Genomic DNA, 22,200 nt, shown 5'->3' on the forward strand with positions numbered 1-22,200 from the left:
GGCTTGGTCACGCCCACCGTCATCCGGGGTCCTGGCCCGCTAAGATGGCGATGGCTATGGCAGCTGAAGTGGCGGCTGGTGCCGGGCCCGGGACCCTGAGGACGGGGGCCGAGTAGCGCCTTCCCAGGGCCCCGTGAACCGGCCGCGGGTCGCCCTTGGGGGGCAGCGACCACAGGCCCCCACCCGGGCCCTCGGTCCGCCCTCCCGGCGCGTCCATGAACTCAGTGTCGCCGGCCGCCGCGCAGTACCGGAGCAGCAGCCCGGAGGACGCGCGCCGCCGGCCCGAGGCCCGCAGGCCGCGGGGTCCCCGAGGCCCAGACCCCAACGGTCTGGGGCCCTCCGGAGCCAGCGGCCTCGCTCTTGGCTCTCCCGGGGCTGGCCAGAGTGAGCCGGACGAAGTGGACAAGTTCAAGGCCAAGTTCCTGACAGCCTGGAACAACGTCAAGTACGGTGAGGAAGGGGCCCGGAGATCGTGGAGGTGTCGGGGGCCTTTGAGGAAAACCAGATCCCGGTCCTGCCAGTTATCCCACCCTTGTTCCCGTCCTGAGTCACCTGTGGGTCCCCTCCCTGCCCTGCCCAGGGTGGACCTGTGGCAGGTCCAATAGACAGTGTTTTCAAGCTCCGCCCATTCCCCTGTGTGACCTTGGGCAAGATCCTTTCATTCTTGGCGCCTCCGTTTTTGCCCCTCTCTGTAAAATGGGTACAATAATCAGAACTGCCTTCCTTCATCCTGAATTGACGGTGGACACTCCTGTAACTGTCACTGGGGGCCCCACCTCCGACTTAGAGGGCTGTTGCACGGAGTCCCCAGAGCCACCCCGGAGATAGGAACTAGGATCGTGCCCATTTCACAGATGGGGGAATGGAAGCGCTGTTGCTGTCATGCAAGTGCTTCATCTCGCTGGGCGCTGCCCCTACGTCTCCCCAGGTTGGGCGGTTAAAAGCCGGACCAGCTTTAGCAAGATCTCCAGCATCCACCTCTGTGGCCGCCGCTACCGTTTCGAGGGCGAGGGTGAGCTGGTGGTTGGGACCTGGGTTGGGGGAGGCCTCTCCACGCCCGCCCGAGTGTCCCTGGTGGCAGCTGACAGACCCGCTCTTGTAGGTGACATACAGCGTTTCCAGCGGGACTTTGTGTCCCGCCTGTGGCTCACATACCGCCGGGACTTCCCACCCCTTCCTGGGGGCTGCCTGACCTCGGACTGTGGCTGGGGGTGCATGTTACGCAGTGGCCAGATGATGCTGGCACAGGGCCTGCTGCTACATTTCCTGCCCAGAGGTGAGCCATGGCAGGGAAGGGGTGCACTCGGAGTACACGGTCAACCGCCATATCAGCAGTATTAGAATTACTTGCAAACTAAGAGTTCAAAGTCACGTTAGAATTGTGTGTCAAGTAAATTTTGGAGAGATGAGAGTTGTTTATAAGAGTTTCAGCTGAAACGGTGGCTCATGCCTGTAATCTTAGCACTTTGGGAGGCTGAGGCAGGTGGATCCCTTGAGGTCAGGAGTTCAAGACCAGCCTGGCCAATATGATGAAACCCCACCTCTACTAAAAATACAAACATTAGCCTGTTGTGGTGGCTCGCGCCTGTAATCCCAGGAGGCTGAGGTGGGAGAATCGCTTGAACCCAGGAGGCAGAGGTTGCAGCGAGCCGAGATCACACCACTGCACTCCAGCCTGGGCAACAGAGGGAGACTCTGTGTTAAAAAAAAAAAAAAAAAAAAAAAGTTTCACCGGGCACGGTGGCTCACGCCTGTAATCCCAGCACTTTGGGAGGCTGAGGCGGGTGGATCATGAGGTCAGGAGTTCAAAACCAGCCTGGCCAAGATGGTGAAACCCCATCTCTACTAAAAACACAAAAATTAGCTGGGTGTGGTGGTGGGCACCTGTAATTTGGGAGGCTGAAGCAGAGAATTGCTTGAACCGGGGAGGTGGAGGTTGCAGTGAGCCAAGATCCGTGCTACTGTACTCCAGCCTGGGCAGCAAAGCGAGACTCCATCTCAAAAAAAAAAAAAAGTGTTTTGGCCGGGCACTGTGGTGCATGCTTGTAATCCCAGCTACCTGGGAGGCTGAGGTGGGAGGATTGCTTGTGCCCAGGTGTTCAAGCCTGCAGTGAACTATGATCCTGCCACTGCACTCCAACCTAGGTGACAGAATGAGACTCCAGCAACAATAACAGGTCGAGTGTGGTGGCTCATGCCTGTAAGCCCGGCACATTAGTAAGCTAAGGCAGGAGGATCACTTGAGCACAGGCGTTCGACACAGCCTAGGCAACATGACAAGACTACTGTCTCTACAAAAAAATTTTAAAAATTGGCCAAGTGTGGTGGCATGTGCCTGTGATCCCAACTACTCAGGAGGCTGAGGCGGGAAAATCTGTTGAGCTCAGGATTTAGAGGCCGTAGTGAGCCGTGATTGTGCCACTGCACTCCAGTCTGGATGACAGTGAGATCCTGTCTTTATTTATTTATTTTATTTATTATTATTATTATTATTATTATTTTTGAGACTGAGTCTTCCTCCATCATCCTGGATGAAGTACAGTGGAGAGATCTCAGCTCACTGCAACCTCTGCCTCCCAGGTTCAAGCAATTCTCCTGCCTCAGCCTCCTGAGTAGCTGGGATTACAGGTGCCTGCCACCATGCTTGGCTACCTTTTGTATTGTTTTTTTTATTAGAGAAGGGGTTTCACCATGTTGGCCAGGCTGGTCTTGAACTCCTGGCCTCAAGTGATCCGTCTGCCAAAGTGCTGGGATTACAGGCGTGAGCCACCGTGTCTGGCTGAGATCCTGTCTTTAAGTAACAAAAAGTAATAAATAAGGATAAGGATAAGTTTCAGGAATATGTAAATTCTGTTGAATTACGGGGTTCAGGAGCATTCGCATTGTGTGCGGTGCATGTGTAGATGGGACCTCTGCCCCCCACACACTAGCACTGTTTGACTGTGTGCTCCATTCCACCAGACTGGACATGGGCCGAGGGCACGGGCCTGGGCCCCCCTGAGCTGTCAGGGTCAGCCTCTCCCAGCCGGTACCATGGGCCTGCCCGCTGGATGCCCCCACGCTGGGCCCAGGGTGCCCCTGAGCTGGAGCAGGAACGCCGGCACCGGCAGATTGTGTCCTGGTTCGCCGACCACCCCCGGGCCCCCTTTGGCCTACACCGGCTGGTGGAGCTTGGGCAGAGCTCAGGCAAGAAGGCAGGTGACTGGTATGGGCCATCGCTGGTGGCACACATCCTCAGGTGAGGGCCGCTGCAGGGATCACGGGAGTTGCTGGGTACCCGCAGGCACTCAGGCCTTCTCTCCTGCCCCCAGGAAAGCCGTGGAGAGCTGCTCCGAGGTCACCCGCCTGGTGGTGTACGTTTCTCAGGACTGCACAGGTAAGGGGCTGGAGCCAAGATCACGGGGGTCCCACCCTGAGCCAGACTCTGCCTCGCCCGATTCTTAGAGTTCGTCTTCCTCAGAGGTTGGAACAAGTTCTGGGGCAGAGGGACACTGGGGAAGGATGCAAGGCCCATGCAGCAGGAGATAGTCCCTCTTCTCCATCTCTCCCTCTGGAACAAGAAACTTTAAGGGCTTCTCGAGTGGTAGAATAGAGACATAAGGCCAGGTATGGTGGCACATACTGTAGTCCCAGCTACTCAGGAGGCTGAGGTGGGAGGATTGCTTGAGCCCAGGAGTTCGAGGTTACAGTGAGCTGTGATTATGCCATTGCACTCCAGCCTGGGCGACAGAGTAGGATCCTGGCATAAAATTAAAAAAAAAAAAAAAAAAAAGGCCCGGCACAGTGGCTCACACCTATAATCCCACCACTTTGGGATGCCAAGGCGGGTGGATCACCTGAGGTCAGGTCACTCTGTCACCCAGGCTTGAGTGCAGTGGCATGATCTCGACCCACTGCAACCTCCGCCTCCCGGGTTCAAGCGATTCTCCTGCCTCAGCCTCCCGAGTAGCTGGGACTACAGACACACACCACCATACCAGGCTAATTTTTCTATTTTTAGTAGAGACGGGGTTTTACCATGTTGACAAGGCTGGTCTTGAACTCCTGACCTCAGGTGATCCGCCCACCTCGGCCTCCCAAAGTGCTGGGATTACAAGCTTGAGCCACTGTGCCGAGCCCCTGTAAAATTTTTTTTTTTTTTTTTTTTTTTTTTTGGAGACAGGGTCTCACTCTGTCACCCAAGCTGGAGTGTAGTGGCACAATCTTGGCTCACTACAACCTCCGCCTCCTGGGTTCAAGTGATTCTTCTGCCTCAGCCTCCTGAGTAGCTGGGACTACAGGAGCATGCCACCATGCCCGGCTAATTTTTTTTTTTTTTGGTATTTTTAGTAAAGACGGGGTTTCACTATGTTAGCCAGAAGGGTCTCGATCCCCTGACCTCGCGATCCGCCTGCCTCAGCCTCCCAAAGTGGTGGGATTACAAGCATGAGCCACCATGCCCGGCCACCCCTGTAAATTTTTTATACAAGATTGTAGGTGTTTGGGACAAGATTCGATTTTCAGAGAACCGCATCTCCAAAACGGGTCTAATCTACTTCTCTAGGAGCACGAAATGGGCTTATGTAGCTGCAAGGCAGGGGGCAGGAGAATGGGCCCAAGTAAACGGGACTAGAGGAGGAGGGACACACCAGGATGTTTGGTTTGGGGGCCGAGTGCCCAGTGCTCCAGTTTCTGTATTGGCAAACCAAGGCATGGAGTCACTGAGGACCTGTCAGGCCTGGGGCTGGGGAGGAGCTTGAGAGAACAGTCTCTACCTCTTCCCACTGTATATACTTTTGGTCTACATCCCAGGGCCTCAGTTGCCCATTCTGTAAAATGGGGATGTCCACACCTGCCTGGAGGTCCTGGGATTTTCTGGGGGCGTTTGGGGGGCACTAGAACGATGATTAGTGATGACAGTGTTGCCCACTGAGAAATTGCAAGGGTGAAGTTGAGTCCCTGGGGTTAGAGGGCCACGCTGGGGCCTGAAGGGTGGCAAGAAGGTGACCTGCTGCCGTCCCGTCCCTCCAGTGTACAAGGCGGATGTGGCACGCCTGGTGGCCAGGCCAGACCCCACAGCCGAGTGGAAGTCTGTGGTCATCCTGGTGCCCGTGCGACTGGGTGGCGAGACTCTCAACCCCGTGTATGTGCCCTGTGTGAAGGTAGGTTCAGCTGAATTCTAGGATGCCTCCACCTGGGAGCCCTCCAGACTTGTTTAGTTTGGGTTGGGGCTGCTGTTTATGCGGCCCTCATCCTTCTCTTTTTTTCTTTTTTCTTTTTTTTTTTTGAGACGGAGTTTTGCTCTTGTTGCCCAGGCTGGAATGCAATAACGTGATCTCAGCTCACCGCAACCTCCGCCTCCTGGGTTCAAGCGATTCTCTTGCCTCAGCCTCCCAAGTAATTAGGATTACAGGCAAGCGCCACCACACCCACCTAATTTTGTACTTTTAGTAGAGATGGGGTTTCACCATTTTGCTCAGGCTGATCTTGAATTCCTGACCTCAGGTCATCTGCCCTCCTCCGCCTCCCAAAGTGCTGGGATTACAGGCATGAGGCACACTGCACCAGCCATCCCTTTTTTTTTGAGACAGTCTTGCTCTTTCAGCCAGGCTGGAGTATAGTGGTGCAATATTGGCTCATTGCAACCTCCGCCTCCCGAGTTCAAGCAATTCTCCTGCCTAGGTCTTCCAGGTAGCTGGGACTACAGGCACGTGCCACCATGCCTGGCTAACTTTTGTATTTTTAATAGAGATGGGGTTTCGCCATGTTGGCCAGGCTGGCCTCGAACTCCTGACCTCAGGTGATCCACTTGCCTCAGCCTCCCAAAGTGCTGGGATTACAGGCATGAGCCCCTGCGCCCAGCCCATCCCTTCTTTTTTGATACTATGGAGCACCTGCTATGTGTGCTCCCCACTGTCCCGACTGCTGGGGGTTCAGAGGGGAACAAAACAGGCAGGAATTTGGAGTGTGCCCGCTAGGAGCAGACATTCTGATGGGAGGATGCTCAGCAGTGGCTCTGTAACCAAAGTGGCATCACCACTTGGAATGAAGCCAGGCACAGTGACTCACACCTGTAATCCCAGCACTTTGGGAGACCAAGGCAGGAGGATCTTTTAAGACCAGCCTGGGCAACATATAAGACCCCCATCTCTACACAATTTTTTTTGAAAACAGAGTCTCGCTTTCTTGCCCATGCTGGAGTGCAGTGGCACCATCTCGGCTGACTGCAACCTCTGCCTCCCAGGTTCAAGAAAATCTCCTGCCTCAGCCTCCCAAGTAGCTGGGATTACAGGCGTGTGCCACCATGCCTAGCTAATTTTTATATTTTTAGCAGAGATGGGGTTTTCCCATGTTGGCCAGACTGGTCTCGAACTCCCGACCTCAGGTGATCCACACACCTCGGTCTCCCAAAGCGTTGGGATTACAGGCATGAGCCACCGCGCCCAGCCTCTACACAAATTTAAAAACACAGTAACCCAGTGAAGGGCAGATGAGGGTAGCAGCAGAGCCTAGAAAAGCCCCTCTGCAGCCACCAGGCAAATGAGGAGCCAGAGGAGAAGTGCTCCAGGCAAGAGGAACAACAAAACAGAGACCCTGAGATTGGAAAGTCCCCTGTGTATTTGCATCTGAATAAAAGCCAGTTTTCCCAGTGACCCACAGGGCCTGGCACTATTTGTCCCCACCACCTTCTTAAGGTCATCTCTCGCCTTGACCTCATATCCTTCTCCCACACTCTGCTCCAGCTGCAGAGGCCTCCTCACCTGTTTCAGACACTCCTGCCTCAGGGCCTTTGCACTTGCTGCCCCTGCTGCTTGGAGTGCTCTTTCAGCAGCGATGCAGGTGGCTCTTTGTGTGTGTGTGTGTGTGTGTGTTTTGTTTTGTTTTTTGTTTTTTTTGAGACGGAGTCTCGCTCTGTCACTCAGACTGGAGTACAGTGGCACAATCTCGGCTCACTGCAAGCTCCACCTCCTGGGTTCACACCATTCTCCTGCCTCAGCCTCCCGAGTAGCTGGGACTACAGGCGCCTGCCACCACTCCTGGCTCATTTTTGTATTTTTAGTAGAGATGGGGGTTTCACTGTGTTAACCAGGATGGTCTTGATCTCCTGACCTTGTGATCCTCCCGCCTCGGCCTCCCAAAGTGCTGGGATTACAGGCGTGAGCCACCGCGCCCGGCTCCTTTTGTATTTTTTATTAGTTATTTAAATATTTGTTCATTTATTTTACTAACGCTAACCATCAAAAGAAATCCTTCAGCTCTTTCCATCATCTCTCAGTAGGGCCTATCCTGACTCTCTTATTTATGATTGATTGATTCAGAGTCTCTTGTTAGCCAGGCTGCAGTGCAGTGGTGCGGTCTCACCTTATTGCAGCCTTGACCTCCCCGGCTCAAGTGATCCTCTCACTTCAGCTCCTGAGTAGCTGGGACTACAGGCGCATGTACCACCACACTCAGCTCATTTTTTTTTTTTTTTTGTAGAGACAGGGTCACACCATGTTGCCCAGGCTGGTCTTGAACTCCGGGGCTCAAGTGATCCTCCTACTTCGGCCTCCCAAAGTACTGAGATTACAGACATGAACCACTGCTTGGCTCCTGTTTTAAAATATTTTTTGCATGGGAGGTTTTCCAGTGAGAACCAGAAAACCTATGAGACAAATTCTAAAAGAGTGATAATATTTGACCTCCTTACTTAAAATCACAAGGCTCCCTTCCCTCTTTTATTCTTTTCCATATAGTTAATCACCTCTAACACATGAGATACATCATGTAATTGACTGGGCATCGAGGCCCATGCCTGTAATCCCAGCACTTTGGGAGGCCGAGGCAGGTGGATCACCTGAGGTCAGGAGTTTGAGACCAGTCTGGCCAACATGGTGAAACTTCGTCTCTACTAAAAATACAAAAATTAGCTGGGCGTGGTGGCGGATGCCTGTAATCCCAGCTATTCGGGAGGCTGAGGCAGGAGAACTGCTTGAACCCAGGAGGTGGAGGTTGCAGTGAGCCAAGATCGTGCTACCGCAATTCAGCCTGTAATCCCAGCACTTTGGGAGGCCGAGGTGGGCAGATCACCTGAGGTTAGGAGGAGTTCCAGACCAGCCTGGCTAACATGGTGAAACCCCGTTTTTATTAAAAATGCAAAAAATTACCCGGGCGTGGTGGCAGGTGCTTATAATCCCAGCTACTTGAGAAGCTGAGGCAGGAGAACTTAGGAGGCGGAGGCTGCAGTGAGCCGATTGGGCCACTGCACTCCAGGGTGGGTAACAGAGTGAGACTCTGTCTCAAAAAAAAAAAAAAAAAAAAAATCATGTAATCGTCTTCCTTGTTAGTGTCTCACACTAGGATGTCAACTCCTGACGGCAAGGGTTTTGTGGTCTTGATCACTGCTGCCCTCCAGAGGCTGGGTTCTCAACGGAGGAGGCGTTTGTTAAGCGTTTGTTGAGTGGCTGCCTGACAGCACCTGCCCACCCTCCTCCCTGCAGGAACTTCTGCGCTGCGAGCTGTGCCTGGGCATCATGGGCGGGAAACCGCGACACTCACTGTACTTCATTGGCTACCAAGGTAGGCCCACCCCCTCCTCACTCCCCCCACGCCCCACCGCACCCCCACTCACACCTGCACCCCCTGCAGATGACTTCCTGCTGTACCTGGACCCTCACTACTGCCAGCCCACTGTGGATGTCAGTCAGGCCGACTTCCCCCTGGAGGTGAGTGGGAGCCCCAGTGTGTGGTTGGGGCCGTGGCAGGTGGGCGGCAGGGGCCTCTGAGCCTCCCTCATCTGTCTGCTCCAGTCCTTCCACTGCACCTCGCCCCGCAAGATGGCCTTCGCCAAGATGGACCCAAGCTGTACTGTGGGCTTCTATGCTGGAGACAGGAAGGAGTTTGAGACACTCTGCTCAGAGCTGACCAGGGTGAGCAAGAGGAAAGCTGGAGTGGGGTGAGGGGGGTGGTCAGGCAGGGCTGGGGGTGAAAGAGAAACAGAGGCCTCGAGTCCAGCAGAGCTGGGGTGCTGCTTCCAGGCTGGGGGTCCACCCCTGAAAAGGTGGGAACGCCAAAGCCAACTGTTAGGTCAAGGCCGTCCTGCAAGTTGAGGGCGTCACCCCTTGGAGGCAGCTGTATCCAGGGGCTCAAGTGGTAGAAAACCTCTGTCTCTTGGCCCTGCTGTCCGACCAGGGCTCTACCCTTATGGGGGCAAGAGATGGCCACCAGCCCTTCTGGGCACCCACCCTCTGGTCATTGGAAGGGGAACGTGGGTTTTGCAGCAAAAATCCCATGACTGTCAGTCTTTGGCCGAGCTGGGTCACATGCTCATGGCTGAGCCAATCACTGTGGCCAGGGGATGGAGGGTGCTGATTGGCTGCCCTGTCTTGGAGAGGCGGTCCTGAGAAGCACCTGCTAAATAAACCTGGGCTAAGGAACATGGCTTGGCACTGTTTGTGGCTGAGCCTGTCTCCCTCCTCCCGCCAGGTCCTCGGCTCCTCCTCAGCCACGGAGCGGTACCCCATGTTCACCCTGGCCGAGGGCCATGCTCAGGACCACAGCCTGGACGACCTCTGCTCCCAGCTCTCCCAGCCTACACTCCGGCTCCCTCGCACAGGGCGGCTCCTCAGGGCCAAACGCCCCAGCTCTGAGGACTTTGTGTTTTTATAAAGGGAGGGGATGAGGGAAAAGATGCAACACTATTTATTTTTTTATTTATGTCATGTCGAGTGTGGGATCTTGAGCTCTGGCAGTGAGAACTTCCTGTTCTCAGCCCCTCAAGCCCAGCTGCAACCAGTCTGGGGCCATTCAGCCAGGGACAGAGCCCATGCACCTGTCTCCCACCAGCGGGGCCCTCCTGGCAGGGTAGGGAGGGAGGACCCCGGGCACCCCCCTCAGGGCCTGACTCACGTACTGTAGTTTGCACTGGACGCCTGGGCCCTCCCTGTCCCAAAGCCCCCTTGGGGGAACTGTGGCTGCTGGGGGCCAATAAAGTTGTGTGACTTGATCGTGGCTGTGGCTGGGCGCAGCGTTCTAAGGGGATGTGAGGTCTGGGAGGTGTCTCGAGATGAGAGTTCCAAGTCACGGGAAGTTTAAGTCAGCCTCAGTTTCCACATCCATAAAATGGGACGACTTCCTTACCCGCAGCTACACGTGTTTAATTTTTTTTTTTTTTTTTTAAGAGACAGGGTCTTGCTTTGTCGCCCAGGCTGGAGTGCAGTGGTGCAATCATAGTTCACTGCAGCCTCAAATTCCTGGCCTTAAGTGATCCTCCTTCCCCAGCCTCCTGAATAGCTGGGACTACAGGCATGTGCCACCACATTTTGTAGAGATGGAGTCTCACTGTGTTGCCCAGGCTGGTCTCCAGTTCCTGGGCTCAAGTAATCCTTTCACCTCAGCCTCCTAAAGTGCTGGGATTACAGGTGTTCCTGGCCACAGATGAGAGGTTCTCTGCAGCAGATGGTACTTGTGGGTGCGAGACCTGTCCAGGGCTTGATTTGAGGGGAGGAGCCTGAGGCCCCTGCCTGCTCCCAGTGCTCAGGAGCTGTTCTTGGGCCCCTGTTGTTTCCTCCGCTGCCGGCCCAGCTGGCGGAAGTACAGCCGTTTGGGGTTGAGGCCAAAGGCCTGCAGTCTCTGGCGGCTGAACTCGCGTCCACCAAGCATCACAGTGGGGCCCAGCAGCCGTGCCTTCTTGGCCCTCCTTCGCCTCTGGGGGGCTGGCTTCTTGTGGGGTGATACAGGGGCCTCCTCTTCCTGTGCTGGGGGACTCTCCGGCCGGGGCCGCTTCCCGCCAGCCCCATCAAGCCCTGGCAGCTGCCTCTGTGGGCCGGCTCCGTCTCTCTGTGGCTTCCCTGTGGCTTCCGCGGGCATCTCTGCCCTGAGGGAGAAAAGTCAGGGCTCAGCCCAGGCCTGTCAAGATCAGGCCTGTTCCTGAGGACGCATGCCCCATTTTACAGGCAAGGAACAGAGGGGCATAGTGAAGCGGCCGCGCAGCGACCGAGGGCCTGCCTGGGGATTCAGACCTGGGTCTCAGGCCAAAGCCAGGGCTTCTCTACGGAACCCAAAGGCTAGGTTGTGAGGCTGAGGATTCTGGTATTTGTGCCTGGGCCTGCCCTAACCTAGTCACATCAATTAACTCATTTTAGCTTTTTTTTCCTTAGAGACAGGGTCTTGCTGTGTGGCCCAGGCTGGAGTGCAGTGGCACTACCGTAGCTCACTGCAGCCGAAAACTCCTGGGTTCCAGAGTCTTCTGCCTGAGTCTCCCAAAGTGCTGGGCTTATAGACGGGAGCACAACCTGGCCTCATTTTAGCTTTAAATAAACTGTGCTCCTATCACCCCTGCCTTCTAGACTGGGTGAAAGCAGTCCTAATAACAGCTAAGACCTATGGGGCATTTACCACATCTTAAAAATTTTACGAGAATTAACTCATTTCATCCTCGGCAACCTGATGAGGCAGAACCGTCTCTATCTCCATCTTATGAGAAAGAGGCCCAGAGAGGGGTAGCGACTTGCCCAAGGTCACACAATGATGGTGCCCATGAAGGATTCGAACCCAGGTCTCAGAGCAGGGGGCGCTGCATTCCCAAAGTCATGCAACAAGAGGCTGACAGAGCCAAGACTCAAGCCTGGGCCTGGCGGGCTCCCCACCCACGCTTCCCCAGCCAGCACTGCTTACTCTTCTCGGCAGAGTGACTTGAAGACCTGCCGCTTTTTCCGTGAGTTCTGGGCCTTCTGGCTGTATGCCCGCTTGTCCCGCAGCTCCTCCTGCTCTGACCTGCAGTCAGATGTCCCTGTGTTAGGTGCTCTGGGAAGTACCCGGGGCTGCCCGCGCTGCCTTCAGCGCGCCTGGCTCTGCCCCGCCCCCTGCGCACCTGGCCCCGCCCCGCCCCATCACCTGTACATGCAGGTCTTCTTCAGGGAGCACCACCGGTTCAGCTCCTTATCGTCAGCAGCAAGGATCTGCGTGGGAAGGGAGAGTGGGGACCTGCTGTGATATTCCCCAGGCAGGGTCTTCCCTGAGCCTAAGTCACGTCATTAGTCAAACCGGTAATGCTGCTACCACCCAGCAGGGCTGCCATGATGGCCAGAGACAGCTGATCTCTACAGAGGCCAATATTTTTTGTAGAGGTCAGCAGATGGGGTAACTGAGGCTTAGAGAACGGATCCTTGCCCTAGGCCACGTGGCTGGGAAGTTGGCTGAATTGATTCCAGTTTGAGGCCCAGGGCCTTTGAGCCGTCACCCATACCCAGCCATGGCCTCAGAACGGGCAGGGGTCACTGCCAACCCCCAGGCTTCTTAGTTACATATGAGGCTGTCATTCCCAGCCTCCAGGCCTGTTTCCAAACCTACCGGAAGGGCATCAGAAAGAGGAAGTGAGTGAATGCCGATGGTATAAGCTCAGTACACATCAGCTATTTTTACTGACCATGAAAACGGTCACACACCTTCAGCTGTCATCAGTCAGGGATAGTAGGTGCCTGCAGCCTGGCAGTGCCACACACTTTGGTCTCATTTCTGTTCCTTCCATAGTCACCAAAGTTGGGGTGTTATTAATTACTGTCTCATTTTACAGATGGGGAGTTGAGGCACAGATGGGGGAATCACTTGTCCAAAGACACAGCTGGTGAGTAGCCAAGCCAGGGCTCGAACCTACCTGGGCCCTCTGGTTCCAGAGGACACCAAGTCTTTTGTTGAGACAGGGTCTCACTATGTCGCCCAGGCTGGAGTGCAGTGGCAGACTCACAGCTCACAGCAGCCTCAACCTCCCGGACTCAAGCAACCTTCCTGCCTCAGCCTCCCAAGTAGCTAGGACTAGATCTCCCTATGTTGCCCAGGTTAGTCTCAGAACTACTGGGCTCAAGTGATCCTCCCGCCTCAGCCTCCCAGAGTACTGGGATTACAGGTGTGAGTGAGTGTGCCCAGCCCTGCTACGAAGTCTTACCAGCCAGACTGCTGCTGATACATACTGACAGGAATAAAAGTAATACTGGCTGGGCCTGGTGGCTCACACCTGTAATCCCAGCACTTTGGGAGGCTGAGGCAGGCAGATCACATGTGGTCAGGAATTCGGGATCAGCCTGGCCAATATGGTAAAACTCGTCTGTACTAAAAATACAAAACTTAATTGGGCATGATGGCACATGCCTGTAGTTCCAGCTAGTTGGGGAGGCTGAGGCAGGAGAATCATTTGAACCTGGGAGGCGGAGTTTGCAGTGAGCTGAGTTTGCACCACTGCATGCCAGCCTGGGCAACAGAGCAAGACACTGTCTCAATCAACCAATCAATCAAAAAATAAACAAAAATAAAAAGTCATATTGGCTGGGTGTGGTGGCTGACATGCAGAATCCTATCACTTTGGGAGGCCAAAGCAGGAAGCTTGTTTAAGCCCAGGGAGTTTGAGACCAGCCTGCACAACATGGTAAAACATCATCTATACAAAAAATAGTTTTAATTAAAAAAAAAATTAATTGGGCATGGTGGCACATGCCTGTAGTCCCAGCTACTTGGGGAGCTGATGTAGGAGGATCACTTGAGCCCAGGAGGTTGGCACCACTGCACTCCAGCCTGGGTGACAGAGCGAGACTATGTCTCAAAAAAAGAAGTAATATTTACGGGGCGTGCCACGTGCGAGGCACTGTTTTAAGCCCCCACCTTGTAGAAGGTAGTAATGTTACCTATGAGGCAAGGTAATGTTATTAGTACTGTCATTAGGACTATTAGCATTTCTTTTCTTTTTTTTTTTTTTTGAGACAGAGTTTTGCTCTGTCACCCAGGCTGGAGTGCAGTGGTGCAATTTCGGCTCATTGCAACCTCTGCCTCCTAAGTTCAAACGATTCTCCTGCCTCAGCCTCCCAAGTAGCTGGGACTACAGGCACCAGCCACACCTGGCTAATTTTTTTGTATTTTTAGTAGAGACGGAGTTTCACCATGTTGGCCAGGCTGATCTTGAACTCCTGACCTCAGGTGATTCACCTGTCCTGGCCTCCCAAAGTGCTGCGGCCTCCCAAAGTGCTGCGGCCTCCCAAAGACGTGAGCCACTGCGCCCAGCCAAATATTATCATTTTCTAGATGAAGAAAGAGACTGCCATGTTGTGGCATTTCTGAGCAACAGAGACTGGGTCAGGGCCAGCCCCTCCACATACCAGGTGCCCTCTGCAGCGTCTCTGCCCGCCCGGGGCCCCTACCTCCTCAGTGCTGAGGCCGAAGTCGCAGGGCACCACGGTGCGGTACTTGAAGCGACAGGGCAGGTCGTCGATGATGTCCTCGTAGTCCAGCCGGTAATACTCATCCAGGTACTCCTCAAACGTCTTGTCCCCTGCTCGAGACAGAGCCAGGCTGCCGGGCTGTGCCAGGCCCCACGGAGCCCCCTGCCCACCCACGGCCTGCCCACCTGGGCCTCACCGGGTTCAAACACTGGCTTCTCCTGCCCCACGGCCGCGGCGAAGGGCGACTTGCGCTTCTTCTTGCCCGTCGAGGGGGCTTCACGCTTTTTCCGTGGCTGGCTGGGGTCGTAGTCAGCATCCATCTGCCAGGAGGCACAGGTCAGATCCCACCAGCCCTCCGTCAGGGCCCCTGGGACTCCCCCAACCCGTGACACCTACGTTGAAGTTGGGGTCCTCACAGTGCAGCTCCTGCTGGCTCCAGTCTCCCTCCTGCTCAGGCCCGTCCCACATGTCCCAGTTCCAGTCATCTGGATGCAGAGAGAACAGACAGGTGGGGCCAGCGTGGGACCTTGGGCTTCAGGCCCAGTCCCCAGTCCCCAGTCCGGTGCCTCAGCTGATCTCACCTTCAAGCCCTTCCTCTTCCTCAAATTGCGGCTTCTCCTCCTCCACGGCCCCGTAGTACTCGTCCCCAAAGCACTTCTGCAGGGTCAGGGCTGGGGGTTACCAGGGCCCACTCGAGACAGAGGAGCTGAGCCCCCACGATGCCAATGAGCCCCTCCATGGCAGCTTTATTCCTCCTGCAGCTCGTGGGACTCCCCAGAGCCCTCCCAGGACCTAGCTCCTGAGGTGGGGGAACCCTGCATGTCCAGGACCCTCCGCCAACTGCCCTGCTCTCTACCCTGTGATGTACTAGCTGCCATTCACTTCCACACATCCACAGTTAGCCTTTCTACAGGCCTTTGCCCCTGCGGTGCCCAACACCTGGTGTACTACTCAGGTCCCGGGGCTTTTTTTTTTTTTTGAGACAGAATTTCGCTCTTGTTGCCCAGGCTGGAGTGCAATGGCACTATCTCGGCTCACCGCCAACCCCTGCCTCTTGGTTTCAAACGATTCTCCTGCCTCAGCCTCCGGAATAGCTGGGATTACAGGCATGTGCCACCACACCCAGCTAAGGTCTTTTTTTTTTGAGACGGCGTCTCACCCAGTAGCCCAGGCTGGAGTACAATGGTGCCATCTTGGCTCACTACAACCTCAACCTCCCAGGTTCAAGCGATTCTCCGCCTCAGGCTCCTGAGTAGCTAGGATTAAAGGCGCCTGCCACCACACCCCGGCTAATTTTTTATCTTATAGAGATGGGGATTCTCCATGTTGGCCAGGATGGTCTCTGTCTCCTGACCTTGTGATCCGCCTGCCTTAGCCTCCCAAAGTGCTGGGATTACAGGCATGAGCCACTGTGCCCAGTGAGAGCCACATTTGTGTGAGCTCAGCGTCATGGTGGGCCGGGATGAGGGCCGCACCTGCATGAGCTGGTCGTGCTGGGCGGGGTCGAAGTCATCTTCAAGGTCCCCCTCCTCGAGGCCCAGCGTGTCATTGCCTGTGACTTTCCGCAGCTTCTCCAGCTTGGCCAGAATCTCCTTCCTCTTCAGGTTCTTCAGCTGCTTGAGCTCTTCCTGCTTCTTTGCTTTCTCCTGCAGGCCCAGGCAGAGGGAGGGAGGGCATGGGCTTTCCTGCAGGGCTGGGGGGTCCTCCCCAGCTGGCCGCCCCCACACTCACCCTCTTCTTTCGCTCCCGAGTCTCCTCCCTCTTCTCCTTCCTGCGCTCATCCTTACGGCGCACGGAGGACGCGATGCTGCGTGGGTAGGTCTTGACCTAGGGACAAGCAGAAAAGCCCAGAAGGGCCTCAGCGATGGTGTGGAGTTCCCTGGGCCTGGACCCCGGGGGCCGAGTCCTCCCCAGCCCCAGCCACACACCGATGTCGAGTCCGGCTCCTCGAAACGGAAATTGTACTTCTGTTCGAAGTCCTCCTGTTTCTTCAGAAACAGCTCCCCCTCGTCTGAGGAGTCATCCACAGCCAGCTGGACTGGGGGGCCGGGGACCCTGAGGAACAAGATGTGATGACACCAGGGGGCCAGCCAAGCGAGGTCGAGCCCCCCTTTCCTGCACGCCTGGGTGCGAAGTGTACGAACTCATTTAATCCTCGCAAGAACCCTACAAGGTGCACGCTGCTATTGTCCTCATTTTACAGATGGGGAAACTGAGGCATGGAAGTCTCAAAGCAGAACCAGGATTTGTGGCAGTGCCACCTGGCTCCAGAGCCTACACTCTGTGGCTCTGCCTTGCAGAAGACTAACTCTGCCACCCTCTGTGAAAAAAAATACACACACGGTGCCCTCTGCCTCCTGGCCAGTGCCGCCTGGGAATACGTCAGGAAGCGCACCCAAAATCTAGGCCCTGGGGAGAGGCAGTGGCTCACCCCTCCTCTTCCTCCTCCATTTCCTCCTCATCTTCCTCCTCATCTTCCTCCTCCTCGTAGCGTTTGTTGAGGATGTAATCCCGCAGAAACCGCTCCCCTTCATCCAACTCAGGGTCGTTCCAGTATTCCTTGAGATGGGTCTGGGGGTGACAGGAGACAGGACTCTGGTCAATGAGGGACAGGAAAGGAGGGCAGGCATGGTCCCTCACAGCCAGCCTCTGGAGTAGGTGACATTAGCCCCATTTTGGTTTTTTATTTTTTTTTATTTCAAGACAGGGTCTTGCTCTGCCGTCCAGGTGAGAGTACAGTGGTGTGATCATAGCTCACTGCAGACTCCACCTCCCGGGCTCACAAGATCCTCCCACCTTAGCCTCCCAAGTGTCTGAGACTACAGGCGCGTGCCACCATGCCTGGCTAATTTTTTCATTTTTTTGTAGAGTGGTTTTGCTGTTGTTGCCTAGGCTGATCTCAAACTCCTGGCCTCAAGCAATCCTTCTGCTTTGACTTCCCAAAGCACTGGGATTACACGTGTGAATCACGGCGCCCACCCTATCCCCATTGAAAGAGATGTAGGAGCTGAGGCCCAGCGATGTGCACATCCCATCTTCAGAGGGTTATCTCTGTACATGGGTTGGATGGAGGCAGAACGGACGGTCTACTCCATCAGCGGCCATGCGTGAGAACTCACCAGTTCCTTCAGCGACTCTGGGTTCCCAATCTCTTTCTGCCCCTTCAGCCACTCGATGTAGTCGGCCTCCTCCTGGGCCTGGGGGAAAGCTAGCACTGAGCATCTGCAGATGCCCAACCACCCGCCGCCCTGTCCCCAGCAGTCCAGTGAGGCCCCGGTACACACCTTCTCCTGCCTGGTTTTGGCACGTTTCTGCAGCAAACTGGAGCCGCCCTCCCCAGCGCTGTCCTCGTCTTCACTGTCCTCCACAAATGCCCGGAAGCTGCCCACGAGAGAAAACAAGCCTCAGGACAGGCAGGCTGGCCCCTGTCTGCTGCCCCAACGTTTATTTTGTAGAGCCGTGGTCTCACTATGTTGCCCAGGCTGGTCTTGAACTCCTGGGCTAAAGTGATCCTCCCTCCTCTGCCTCCCAAAGCCCTGGGATTACAGGCGAGAGCCACCTCACCCGGCCGGCTGCCCCAAAATTAATCCCATGTACTAAGCCCTGAGCTCTCCTTTCAACAAGCTCAGAGCAGTGCTGTGATGTTATTAACCCCGTTTAACTGATGAGGAAACTGAGGTACATAGAAAGTGACAGAGCTCAATTTGAACCCATGCCTATCCAACCCGAGCCTCAACTTTCCTCCATTGGGCCATTCCCACCCACCCAGCCTCACCTTTCCTTGAGCTGTTTCTGTTCCTCCACATAACTTTGCGATGATGTCTCCTGCAGAGAGGGCCATAGGTCTCAGGCCAGCCCCGGGCCCCTCAGCCCCCCACACCAGCCTCCACCCCACCCACCTGGAGTCTATGATTGGAAGTCTCCCCGTCTGAGTTCTCCTCGTCGACATATTTGCTGTAAAGGAAAAGTGGGGTCTTCAGAATGTATCTTCCAGGGCCCACCTGTCCCCATGCCCATGTGGAGCGGCTCTTCCAAGCACCGGCTGGCGGGGGTCATCGGAGGGCTATGGAATCACTGAGGCCCCTGCTCTCAGGGGTACCTGCGATTCTGGTGAGTTTCCAGCCTTTTTTTTTTTTTCTTTTTTTTTTTATCTTTTCTTTTCCAATCATGGGTGACAGCATTTCTTTTTTGGAGCCAGAGTCTTGCTCTATCCCTCAGGCTGGAGTACAGTGGCATGATCTCGGTTCACTGCAACCTCCACCTCCCAGATTCAAGCGATTCTCCTGCCTCAGCCTCCCCAAGTAGCTGGGACTACAGGCGCCCGCCACCACATCTGGCTAATTTTTATATTTTTAGTAGAGACAGGCTTTTGCCATGTTGGCCAGGCTGGTCTCAAACTCCTGACCTCAGGTGATCTGCCCACCTCAGCCTCCCAAGGTGCTGGTATTACAGGCATAAGCCACCATGCCCGGCCTTTTTTCTTTTTGAGACAGGGTCTTATTCTGTTGCCCAGGCTGGAGTGTAGTGGCCTGATCATAGCTCACTGCAGCCTCCATCTCCTGGGCTCAATCCTCCCGCCTCAGCCTCCTGAGTAGCTGGGACTCCAGGTACACATCATCACGCCCAGCTAATTTTTAATTTTTTTGTAGAGGCGGGGTATGTTGCCCAGGCTGATCTCAAACTTCTGTCCTCAAGCGATCCTATTGCCTCAGCCTACCAGAGTGCTGGGATTATGGACATGAACCACCACGCCCAGCCCAAGTTGCCAGCTTTTTTCCTCCCTGCCCCTAAGACCCCCATAGACCTGACAGGACTGGGAACCAGCGGGGGGGGGATGTAGGCCTTCTCCATACCCTGCCTTCTCCAAGATAACCTTCCTCTCGTAGTCCTTCAGGTACATGGGCCGCACTTTCTTCTGCTTCTCCGAGGCTGCTGGCTCCTCCTCGCTGTCCGACGACGATGCTGTTAACCCACCAAAAGACACCTGCCATCACCCACAACCCCCTTCTTTCCCCTGGCAGAGAATCCCACAGGGCAGGGCCAGGATTAGACAAAGGATTCAAATCCCGAATCCACCAATTCCCGGCTAAGAGTATTGTGCTTCTCACCATCTGGTGGGGTTGGGGTCATTCAGTCTGCAATTCCTGCTTTGATTCTGCCCACATCGGCCTCCCAAAGTGCTGGGATTACAGGCGTAAGCCACCGCACCCAGCCATTATTATTATTTTTTGAGACAGAGTCTCGCTCTGTTGCCCAGTGCATGACGTGATGTCAGCTCACTGCAACCTCTGCCTCCCAGGTTCAAGCGATTCCCCTGCCTCAGCCTCCTGAGTAGCTGGGATTACAGGTGTGCACCACCACGCCCAGCTACTTTTTGTATTTTTAGTAGAGATGGGGTTTCACCATGTTGGCCAGGCTGGTCTCGAATTCCTGACCTCAAGTGATCCTCCTGCCTCAACCTCCCAAAGTGCTAGGATTACAGGCATGAGCCACCATGCCCAGCCTGATTAATTATTATAATTAATTTTTTTTGAGAGTTGGGGTCTTACTCTTGCTCAAGCTGGAGTGCAGTGTCAATATCCTAGCCCACTGCTCACTGCAGCCTCAAACTCATGGGCTTAAGCAATCCTCCCACTTCAGCCTCCCGAACACCTGGGACGATAGGCACACACCAGCATGCTCAGTTGAGTTCTGAATCTTTTGTAGAGATGGGGTCTTGCCGCCAGGTGCAGTGGCTCATGCCTGTAATCCTAGCACTTTGGGAGGCCAAGGCGGGTGGATTACCTGAGGTCAGGAGTTCAAGACCAGCCTGGCTAACATGGTGAAACCCTATTTCTACTAAAAATACAAAAAAGTAGCTGGGCATGGTGGCATGCACCCATAATCCCAGCTACTCAGGAGGCTGAGGCAAGAGAATCGCTTGAACCCGGGAGGCAGAAGTTGCAGTGAGCCCAGATCGTGCCATTGCACTCCAGCTTGGGCAACAAGAGCAAAACTCTGTCTCAAAAAAAAAAAAAAAAAAAAAAAAAAAAAAAAAAAAAAAAGCTGGGCACAGTGGCTCACACTTGTAATCACAGCACTTGTAATCACACGCTTGTTATCACTCCCACTTTGAGGTGGGCGGATCACCTAAGGTCGGGAGTTCGAGATCAGCCTGGCCAACATGGAGAAACCCTGTCTCTACTAAAAACACAAAATTAGCTGGGCATGGTGGCACATGCCTGTAATCCTAGCTACTCAGGAGGCTGAGGCAGGAGAATTGCTTGAACCTGGGAGGCGGAGGTTGCAGTGAGCTGAGATTGTGCCTTTGCAGCCCAGCCTGGGCAACAAGAGTGAAACTCCGTTTCAAAAAAATAAAAAAAGAGATGGGGTCTCGCTATGTCACCCAAACTGGTCTCAAATTCCTGGCCTCAACTGACCCTCCCACCTCAGCCTCCCAAAGTGCCGGGATTAGATGCTTGAACCACCTGCCCAGCCTGGTGGAGTTGAAATCATTCAGTCAGCAATTCCCAAATTGAACAGTGCCAAGGACAAAGTCATTAACCCCACCACCAGGTAATAACCTAGGCTCTGCTAAGGACTTGTGAAGCAATTCATTCAACAGTCAAAACAGATGAATTGTGTAAACTGGGCAAGTCCCAATCTATCCTTAAAACAGCCCTGAGGGGCGATGCTACTGTTAGATACACTTTACAGACAGGAAAGGAGGCTCAGAGAAGTCAAGTCACTTCTCTGAATCCATTCAGGAAAGGACCCCGCATTCTGTTCCTGAGGAAGGAGAGGCTTAGACAGGAGTGGCCCCGGACCTGTTCTGTTATAGAAGGTGGCATCTTTCTGATAAATGCGGGGGTCCTTCTTCTTCAACAAGGAGAGCGTTTTGTAAAAGTCCCGCTCCTGCTGGGGGTCAAATTCCTAGGACGGGAAAAGGGTTGGGGATAGGTTTCAGAAGGGGGGTAATAAGAGCCCTGGCACCAGCAAGTGAGCTCAGCAGTAGGGATTAGGATGGAGGGAGCGGGGATCTGGCTGGGGAAGAGAGGCAAGCGGTCAAACAGCAGGAGAGAGTGGGGCCCTCTTGGGGTGGGCAGGGGCAGGCCACAGGTAGATACAGGATATGGGTAGAGGAAGATGGGGGCAAGGAGAAGGTAATTCCTGGGGAAGACAAGGACTTGACAAGGGGCAGGTGGGCCGAGGGCACAAGGGAGACAGTGGGGAGGGGCTGGGCCAGGCCGTACAGTGGGGCCAGGATCAGGGCTGATGTGAGAAGTTGGGCACCCCACGTGGCGCAAGGAGTACACTAAAAAATGGCTAGACTCGAGGATGAAAGGGGAAAGGGGGGTTCCTAGGGGACAGAGTCGCCCCACACATCAGAGTGGGCAGGTGGATGTTAGCAGGGGGGAGAAAATAAGGGGGATTTGGCTCTCCTAGGGAGAGGGAGGGCGCTGTCTGTCCCTCATGGGATGGGGAACGGGGGATGGACGCTCCCGCAGGGCGCTCTGGGGTCGGGGGTTGCCCCCCTGTCTACATTGGGGTCGGAGTGCAGTGGGGGGGCTTGGACGCCTCCGCACGTCCAGGACGGGGCGCGGACGCGCACCACGCGCTCGTCGCTGGAGTCCGACTCAGAGCTGGAGTCGCTGCCGCTGTCCCGGTCCCCGTAGCGATCCTTCACTGCGGGACACAGACGGGATGCCCCCCAGGTCAGCCGGCTGGACCAGCTCGACTCCCCACTTCCCAACCGCCCATCGCAAGCAGGCTCCCGCGCGCATGCGCCCCGGACTCACGCCGCTGCAGTTCCTCGCGCTCCCGGTAGCGGTTGTACCGCGCGGCAAACGCCGTGTTCACCCGCAGCTGCGACGACCCGCGCGGTTCCGGCATGGCGGCTCTGTGACCCATTGCGCACGCGCATTGAGGACGCCCTGGACGGGGCGGGGCCGCCCTCGGTCCCGCCCGCATCCAATTTCAAAAGAGGCGGACCGCAGCTAACCCCGCCCCTGGCTTTTCCGGGATCCCCTTCGCCTCATGACCGCAGTCACCGCCC

At 55.2% G+C, this 22,200-nt stretch overlaps 2 protein-coding genes and 1 non-coding gene across 4 annotated transcripts; 1 reads left to right on the forward strand and 2 right to left on the reverse strand.

The window, feature by feature from the left end:
• The first annotated feature begins 27 nt into the window (after positions 1 to 27).
• LOC105475438 (autophagy related 4D cysteine peptidase) lies at positions 28 to 9,969 on the forward strand. Of its 2 annotated transcripts, none has more exons than XM_071087316.1 (10): positions 28 to 450; positions 855 to 1,012; positions 1,103 to 1,276; positions 2,962 to 3,238; positions 3,312 to 3,376; positions 5,011 to 5,141; positions 8,460 to 8,538; positions 8,608 to 8,684; positions 8,769 to 8,888; positions 9,445 to 9,969. In XM_071087316.1, the coding sequence occupies exons 2-10, from the start codon at positions 883 to 885 to the stop codon at positions 9,625 to 9,627; spliced, it is 1,236 nt and encodes a 411-aa protein (XP_070943417.1). In that variant the 5' UTR covers positions 28 to 450; positions 855 to 882; the 3' UTR covers positions 9,628 to 9,969. The 2 variants fall into 2 exon arrangements, with proteins under 2 accessions (XP_070943417.1, XP_070943416.1); XM_071087315.1 differs by having other exon boundaries at positions 929 to 1,012.
• LOC112427609 (U7 small nuclear RNA) lies at positions 7,597 to 7,658 on the reverse strand. The gene has a single exon (XR_003019304.1). It is a non-coding gene; the product is annotated as a U7 small nuclear RNA (small nuclear RNA).
• LOC105475510 (KRI1 homolog) lies at positions 9,645 to 22,092 on the reverse strand. The gene is made up of 19 exons (XM_011730866.3): positions 21,944 to 22,092; positions 21,757 to 21,830; positions 20,972 to 21,077; positions 19,019 to 19,127; positions 18,065 to 18,119; positions 17,941 to 17,990; positions 17,450 to 17,546; positions 17,285 to 17,362; positions 16,597 to 16,736; positions 16,094 to 16,220; positions 15,897 to 15,992; positions 15,641 to 15,811; positions 14,747 to 14,822; positions 14,562 to 14,650; positions 14,362 to 14,485; positions 14,145 to 14,275; positions 11,854 to 11,918; positions 11,635 to 11,733; positions 9,645 to 10,834 (listed from the first exon to the last, which is right to left on the reverse strand). The coding sequence occupies exons 1-19, from the start codon at positions 22,053 to 22,055 to the stop codon at positions 10,495 to 10,497; spliced, it is 2,139 nt and encodes a 712-aa protein (XP_011729168.2). The 5' UTR covers positions 22,056 to 22,092; the 3' UTR covers positions 9,645 to 10,494.
• Positions 22,093 to 22,200: the final 108 nt, after the last annotated feature.

This window comes from Macaca nemestrina, chromosome 20 (assembly GCF_043159975.1).
Source record: "Macaca nemestrina isolate mMacNem1 chromosome 20, mMacNem.hap1, whole genome shotgun sequence".
Lineage (NCBI taxonomy): Eukaryota > Metazoa > Chordata > Mammalia > Primates > Cercopithecidae > Macaca > Macaca nemestrina.